Below are 8,160 nucleotides of genomic sequence, written 5' to 3' on the forward strand. Positions count from 1 at the left end.
TCATGGACAATATCCTCAGATATGTTTTCAATTTTTTCCACACTCTCGCTCTCTCTCTTTCAGGGACATCAGTGAGTACAGATTTGGTCTCTTTACATAATCTCATATTTCTCAGAGATTTTGTTCATCCTTCTGTATTATTTTTTCTTTATTTTGTGTGACTGAGTTAATTAGAAGAACTGGTCTTTGAGCTCTGAAATTCTTCCCTCAGTGTGGTCTATTCTGCCTTTAATACTTCCAATTGTATTATAAAATTCTTTAGTGAATTCTTTAGCTCTGTCAAATCAGTTTAGTTCTTTCTTAAAATGGCTATTTTGTCTTTCAGTTATTGTATTATTTTACTGGATTCCTTAAATTCTTTGGATTCCATTTCAACTTTCTCCTGAATCTCATGATTTTCATTGCCATCCAGATTCTAAAATCTATGTTTATTATTTCAGCCATTTCAGTCTGGTTAGGAATGATTGTTGGGGAGCTAGTGTGTTCATTTGGAAGTAAGAAGACATGCTGACTTTTAGAGCTGCCTGAGTTCTTCCACTGGTTCTTTCTCATCTATGTGGGCTGATGTTCCTTTAACCTTTAAAGTTGCTGTCCTTCTGATGGGGCTTTTTGCTTTTATATTCTTTGATGCCCTTCAGGCTTTGACTATGGTATAAGTTTCGGTCAGTGAGCTAGCTTTATTTCTTGATGATTTGAGGGGGCCATGGCTCAGCTCAGCACTCCTGGGCTACGTGCTCTAAGCCTGAGGGCCTGGGATCAGGCCCAGAACCTTGTTTTTGGCCCCTTGAGACTGCACACCTGCTTCACTGGAGGGGGCCAAGGTGTTCCCAGTCCACTAGCAACAACACTCCTATGGCAGATGGGGCGGGGGGGTCCCAGAAAAGCATTTCATAAGAGCAGTGGCAGGGGGGGTCTGTTCTCACATGCATGTACTGGCAGCAGTGGGGCAGTGGCATGGTGGGGTCCACACTCGCTCACATGCTGGTGGTGAGGGGGCAGCAGGGTAGCAAGGTCCATGCACATGTACACTAGGGATGGTAGTGTGGCAGGGTACATGCATGCATGTGGGCTAGTGAGGACAGTGCAGCAGTGGTGAGGTCTCCATGCCTGTGTGCACAGAAGTGGTAGCAAGGCAGTGATGTCTGTGTATGTATGCCAGCAAAGCAGTTGTGGGTCCTGAAAGCAGGTGCATGCTGATGTGAGGCCAGTGGCAGAAGCTCTCTGGTGGTTTGGCAGGGTCAGTCAGTGAAAGACCTATGGCAGTGGTCTCTGAGAACTGCCTCAGTTGAGCATCTGAGGCTGTGCTGCAAGCAGGTACAGATAGGCAGGGATCCTGGGAGAGGCCAGCAGACATGGGGTGGGGGGCTCAGATCAGTCTAGCCCCATCCAAATAGCATGGTAGCCCTGTTCTGTCCAGGTCTGATAGTCGACAAAGGGGTCAAAGCCACTTAGAGGAGCATGGCAAGCCTCGGGTAATGGACATCCCTAACCATGCTCCACTGTAGCAGTTCTCACACCAAACCCTCTGGGTTCCATAGAAGCTGGAGTCTTGTCCCTGCCAACTCTGCAAGTAGCTCTCCCTGCCAACTCAAATGTCTGTGTGGGTCGTGGGCGTCTCCTGCAGCTAGGATTCCAGAGGTTCATGGTTAGAGTGGGCCACTTCATGCCTATTTAACTAACCTCTTCCCTAGAAGCCACTGAGGACCAAGAATAAGTCCTAGTGTTTGGCCACCCTGTGTAGGATTTGCAGCTTCTTCCCTGCTTTAGCCCAGGGTCGGCATTCTCCCTCCATCCACTCTCAATGCCTTCTTTCCAATGATCTTCTCAGAGTATACTGCTCTTCTTGATGGTCTTGTCTCTTCGTGGGAGAAGCTCTTACTGGCTGCATCTAGTCAGCCATCTTGTCTCTTCTCCCAAAAATAAGTTTAATTTTACATACTTTTGGCTTTATTTCCCAGTTTCCTGGGTGTCCTAGAATCCTCTCTATTGATCTCTCTGTATCTGCAGGTCACAGGGTGACTACAGGTGCAGCAGAGTCACCTAGGGCCTCCTGGTGCCAAGGAAATGAGCAATGGAAGCAGGATCCAAGCTGGGTGAGTGGGCACAAGGAGACAAGGGCCCTGCCAGATCTGGGAAGCCACCTCCTCCTCCAAAAAGAGTTATATCCATACATGGAATTCTACTCAGCCATAAAAAGGAATGGTTACTAATACACTGAGCAGCATGGATTACTTACAACCATATGCTAAATTGAAGAAAAATAAAAGGCAATACCAAGTAGATATGTTTATTTCCGTCTTAATAAAATCATAGAAAATACAAGTTTAAGCTTAAGTGACATAAAGTATATCAGTAGTTGCAAGAATGCCAGGTTGGTGGTGTGCTTGACTACAAACAGGTATGAGGGGTTATGGCATTTAATATCTTGATTGTGATTTTGTTTACATGGGCTTATGTAATTATCAAAATAAATAGACCTGTACACTTAAAATAAAGATTCAAATTTTACTATAAATTATACATCAATAAAATGTATTTAAAAATTTTTGAAAGAAATGAAAACATGAAAACAATAGAAAAGAAACATGGACAGATTGAGGAAGCAAACATTGCAACTTCAGGAGAGTGGACACAATCTCATTTGTTTTATCTGCCGCCAGTTTAGAAGCTGTATGTGCCTGTCTCAACTCAGTACCCAAAAAATATTAGTTGAATTAGTGAATGAAACCTAAAGGGACTAAAGTTTATTCAAGCCTATCTCAGATAGCACAGTCCTTTAGGAAATTTGTCTTCCATATACAGCACAACAGTTGCCTTGATCCCACTCCAACCCTGAGGACCAACTCTCTTGCTTCTTTTCTTAAGTATTCTGTGACATATCTGCACCACTAATCATCACACATAACTTGCACACTCTCTCTCTATTTGCATTTGTAATTCTCTGTGTTTAGAAAATAAGTGTATCAAGGCGCAAGGCTGCACTTTTCCTTAAATGTTTAGGGAGAAAATGAGGGAGCTAAAGGAGAGTGGAATTTATCTGCTAGGTACGAAGCATTTAAACAAAAAGAGAAGCATGAATATTTCCAATGCTACAACAACATTGGGAAGGAATATAATGAGAAAATTTGCCAACATGACAGTTCATCCAACTTAGATGTCTTTTGTTTTGTGTTTCACTGAGCCCGTCATATGCAGGAAAGGCACATTTACCATGATCCTTGCCTCCTAAAAGCTTAAAAATGTGAAGTGAAAGACTCAAGTAGCTGCAACACAGGGTAGGAAGTGTGGCATGCACATAACAGTTGAGGATCTCTGGGTTCAGTATGGGTCAAGGGAGATCGCTGGAGGAAATGACATCAGAAATGGGCTTTGAAGGTTGAGTGCTATTTAAAAAGTGGAGATTCCAAGAAAACCATTCCAAATTAGAATTTGGTTTATATTAACAAATGTTTATTAGGCAGAAAGAGAAACAATTTAAATGGAGAATCGACAGGATGGCATCACTATGTTGTACTAGGCTCCTGGGTTTCTGGGTTCTTATTACAATGGGGGAGTCAGGGGGAAGAGTCTCACAGGATGCCTTGATATGAGCTGTGAAGGAACAGGAATGGGAGGAACCCTGAATAAGTTGGAGGTGGTAACTGAGGATAAGGTGGAGTAGTCAATAGAGAAAAGCTAAGAGAGTTAAAAATGGAATGTGAAATTAGAAACTGGGAGGAGAGGAGGAAATACAAAAAACTTACCAGTGCTTCTTAAACCATAACACAAGGACTATTAGAATCACCAAGGACACTATTACTATCAAGGCAATCCAATTCATGGAAAAGTGGTGTCCTGCACATATTGGAAAGATACATGGATGCCATTTTAAACTCACTGCTGATTCTACTCCATCTATTGATTTCCTTACTTAACATTGCATTGGATGACTTGCATCAGTTATCCTATTTCAGTCACTCTATTCCCAAACTTACTCAAGGAAGGATTCCTCATTTCCCCTTACATCTCTAGTATCCATGTATCCTTTAGGTTTTACTCCACTATTCTTTAAATTACCCTATACATTTCTTCCTACAATCCCTCACCTAGGTCTGCTATCCTCAAAATTTCCTCTCCCCTACCCTCTAGGCCAAAGAACCACCTACCTACACTTCCAACCTCCAGTCTTACCCCAGTAGAGGATGATGTCCTGGCCTCCTAGACTGCTGTGTCTCACTCGACAAGACAGGCCAGTAGCCTCCTCAGATGCCACCTCCAGGATCACCTGAAGATACCATGTCCCATCAGCATTAGGAAGAATATCACCATGTTTAGTGCCTAGTTGCTCCTGTTCATTCCACATCCATGTCACCCAAACAGGCTTTGGGTAGAAGCCGGAGGCATGACAAACCAGCAACAGCCGGCCAGACTCAAAGCTGGGGCGACTGGACAGCCAGGCCTCTGGCCTCACTGCAGAAAGCAGAAAAAGTGTTCCGATGAAGAAACACACACAGCTTACATCCACATACACACATCCACATGAATATGCACAGTTATCTTCTTCTTGCCTCTAAGAAACTATTACCCAGCAACCCCTCTGCTTCTTGTCCTCTTTCTTGTCCTGAGTTGGAAGGGTGGGAACAGAAGGGGCAGGACTTGAATAGAAAAATCTTAGAGGAAGGGGCTGAAACTACTTACCTTGCCTGTGTACATACATCTTCCCTGCATCCAGGAGACCCAAGAGAAATCGGGGGCAAGTGCTTCTTATGAGATTATACACTGTTTCTGTGACGCCTTCATACTGGTGATTGAGTAGATGACAGACACTTTGGGCCAAACTTCCACCATCTGGAGATGGCACCCATGTTGTATTCTGGAAACTCAGTAAATCTAATCCATTGAAAGCTACCTGAAAGAAGCCTTCTGGGCTCTTTCCAGAATGCAGCTCACAGCCCGCTTTCAACTGTACTTCAAAGGGATCTGGAAGAAGGGAGGAATGAGAAAAAGAGTTCTAATAAAAAAGTGAAAACAACAGTATAAAAAACTAGGGCTATATCAGGAAGTGAAGCAAGAAAGTTTTACATAGATGTGAGAGTGAGCCAAAGACATATTTGATAAGAAACAAGAGAGAAAAATTGCTGGGGATAGGGAAGGGAGACAATAAGAGATAAATGCCTTGAATTAACAAGAAAAAGTGGCCAAGGAAGGTGTGGAAAAATGATAGGTGAGCCACATAATATAGGATAGAGGGTGAAGGGGGAGCCTGTGTGAGGGAGGTGGGAGGATAGCATTCCACGATGCATGAAATTGGTCATAATGGTCATTGAACTGTGGAAATTGAACGAGGGAATAGATTTTATTTTAAGGGAGTCAAGCACAGAGTGGGACAGCTGTGTACCTCTGGATTGTAGGATGCAGAGGGAGACCACAGGGTGAAGATAACAAAGCACAAGAAAAAAAATTCCAAAAATAGCAAAAGCCTAGGAAATTTGAGGAGGTCAACATCAGGGATATCCCTTAAAAGGTTCATGTATGAAGAATTTTATGGTGGGATGGGATAACGGGAAATGGCCCAAAAATTGGTAGAAAATATTTCCCAGAAATAGAACATTCTAAAGAACTCCCATAATTTAGCTGATTGAACTTACATATTGAGTAATATTGACTTGCACGGTCTTGAATCTCCCGAGTTAATCCAAAGAGGTAGAAACGAAATAACAACTCTAGGTCTGACAACTCTTCATTGCTGAAGTTGCCCTTGGACCAGGTATGCAGGAAAATTATTGTGCCTGATTCACTGTTCCAGCCATGAGTCTGCAACTCGTTCAGCCATCCTGAGCCCTGAACTCGTGCCCAGGATTGGTTGACTAATGATAAGATCTGGATAACACGGAAGGAGACGTGTTCCTGGGCTGCTTTTGGTGGAAGAAGTGCAAGTAGTGTAAGGGAAAAAAAAGAGAGGCAAGGAAAATGGAGAGAAAATGGAAGGTGAACCAGTTACCACAGAGAAACATTAATGACTACTTTAGCTATACCATTTTCCTTACACAGAGCCCCATGCTCTGCCACCATCCTCCAAAAGAGTAAACTGGACCTGGAGACAGGTATGCTCAGATGGCAACCATTCTGGCTTCTTCATTGATCTATCTTGGGAAAGCCCACCACACTCAACCCAGATACATGTATCCTTGCAGCTGGCAGATATGTTCATACTATCTGCCTTTTCACCACCGGGGAGGAGAAGAACTAGCAGTGGAAACTGCAGAAACAGCATGTCATTTGCAGATGTTTCCTTCTCTCAGAAAAGCTGTTTGCTGATCTCTGTTCTTAGCAAACTTATCCCTCTACGTCTATATTCTGACTTCCTTCTACCAACAGACAATCTTCCCCACCAGCCACTGATAGCAACTAAGAAGATCTGCTTCCCTTAACCTTAGGCCTCCTACTCAATCTCTCATTTCTCCAACTGCTCTGAACTAAAGTTATTCTCTTCTCTCAGGATTCCAGCTGCTCTCCCACTAAGCTCCATAATATCTACTTCCCTTCCTCAACTACCTTAGACAAAGTGGTGTGTGGCATTGAAAGGTTGCTTCATCCCTCTGGACCTTGTGGGTCATTTGTAACATAAAAAGGAGAAACCACATCATTTTCCTGGGCCCTGATTGTTTTAACGGAAAATGGAGAGGAAATGGAAAGTGAACCAGTTACCACAGAAAAATGTTAATGACTACTTTAGCTGTAACATTTTTCTTACACAGAGCCCATGCTCTGCCACCATCCTCCAAAAGAGTAAACTGGACCTGGAGACAGGTATGCTCAGATGGCAAACATTCTGGCATTTCCATTGATCCATCTCGGGAAGGCCCAGCAGACTCTACCCAGATACCTGTAACCTTGCAGCTGACCGCGATGTTCTTACCGTCTGCATTGTCACCACCTGGGAGGAAAAGAGCTAGCAGCAGAAACTGCAGAAACAGCATGTCATTTGCAGATGTTTCTTTCTCTCAGAAAAGCTGTTTGCTGATCTCTGTTCTTAGCAAACTTATCCTTCTGTACCTATATTCTGACTTCCTTCTACCAACAATCTTCCCCATCAGCCGCTGACAGCAACTAAGAAGATCTGCTTCCCTCAACCTTGGTCCTCCTATTCAATCTCTCATTTCCCCACCTGCTCTGAACTAAAGTTATTCTCTTCTCTCAGGATTCCAGCTGCTGTGCCACTAAGCTCCATTATATCTACTTCCCTTCCTCAACTGCCTTAGACAAAATGGTGTATGGCATTGAAAGAAAGGTCATTTTGTCCCTCTGGATTTTGCATGTCATTTGTAAGATAAAAAGGAGAAACCACATCATGTTTTCGGTTCCTGCTTGTTTTAATAGATCTCAATTCTTCCAGTTTCTCCACTTAACTTTGCCTCCACTCTCCATAGTGTCCCCTCTTCTCATCGCTCAATTCTTTCTTTCCCCCTTTTGAATGTCCTTAAAGTTTTCTCTTTCCAATTTCACCCTTTTTCATCCATCTTTCTTATTTCCTCATTCTCACTGATTCTTTTATAAATTGGAGACGTTGCTTCTTACATCTTCCAAGATTTCCCTGCACAATTGTATAAACTACAGTCCACTCTACATTATCCTTAGAGATTAAATTGCAGCCATTCAGAATGCATAGGACCATAACAAATATAAAGAAGCTCTTCTACTGCATTTAATCTGTACAGTCATTCACTAAAAAATTACATACTACATGGTTGATACCAGTGTCTTACTAGGCATATAAACACACAGAGGTTAACAATGTAATCTCTTCTTTCAAAGAGTTTTAAAATGCAGAATATGTTTAAACAAAAAATTAAAATGCATTGTGATTTTAATTTCAATGTATAGAATCCCAGATACAAATCTACTTAGAACTATATTCTCTAGAGAAGCATTTTGACTGACTAACCCCCTGGGAAATCCATAATTTGAAGTCCTGGAAAAACAGCACGCATTTCAACTAAGGACTGAAAATTCTGTACAGTGTGGAATGGTATAGGATTGTGATAGTCAGAACATGCAGCTTTTCAAGAGGACTCATACATGGGGAGACCACAAAAATCCAAGTTTAAGTTGTTTTGTGATCTGACGAAAATACATTGTATACAAAGGGCAGCATTTGTCAATGTTTGATTTAAGTAGTTT

General features: G+C 42.5%; 1 protein-coding gene across 1 annotated transcript; it reads right to left on the bottom strand.

Annotated features, from left to right (window-relative positions):
• Positions 1 to 2,271: 2,271 nt before the first annotated feature.
• Positions 2,272 to 7,224, bottom strand: CD1C (CD1c molecule). The gene is made up of 6 exons (XM_032154076.2): positions 6,899 to 7,224; positions 5,628 to 5,894; positions 4,678 to 4,959; positions 4,171 to 4,449; positions 3,744 to 3,834; positions 2,272 to 3,591 (listed from the first exon to the last, which is right to left on the bottom strand). The coding sequence occupies exons 1-6, from the start codon at positions 6,957 to 6,959 to the stop codon at positions 3,570 to 3,572; spliced, it is 1,002 nt and encodes a 333-aa protein (XP_032009967.1). The 5' UTR covers positions 6,960 to 7,224; the 3' UTR covers positions 2,272 to 3,569.
• Between the last annotated feature and the right edge of the window lie 936 nt (positions 7,225 to 8,160).

The sequence above is a fragment of the Hylobates moloch genome, unplaced genomic scaffold (genome assembly GCF_009828535.3).
Source record: "Hylobates moloch isolate HMO894 unplaced genomic scaffold, HMol_V3 SCAFFOLD_5, whole genome shotgun sequence".
Lineage (NCBI taxonomy): Eukaryota > Metazoa > Chordata > Mammalia > Primates > Hylobatidae > Hylobates > Hylobates moloch.

Bases quoted from the DNA above. Each gene is read 5' to 3' on its own strand.
- CD1C (XM_032154076.2), bottom strand. From the start codon at position 6,959: ATGCTGTTTCTGCAGTTTCTGCTGCTAGCTCTTTTCCTCCCAGGTGGT. The intron at 4,960-5,627 runs GTAAGTTCAATC...CCCTTCTTCCAG, and splicing joins AAGTCAATATTACTCAATAT to ATCCCTTTGAAGTACAGTTG. The intron at 3,592-3,743 runs GTAAGTTTTTTG...GTTCCTTCACAG, and splicing joins TTATGGTTTAAGAAGCACTG to CTCATATCAAGGCATCCTGT.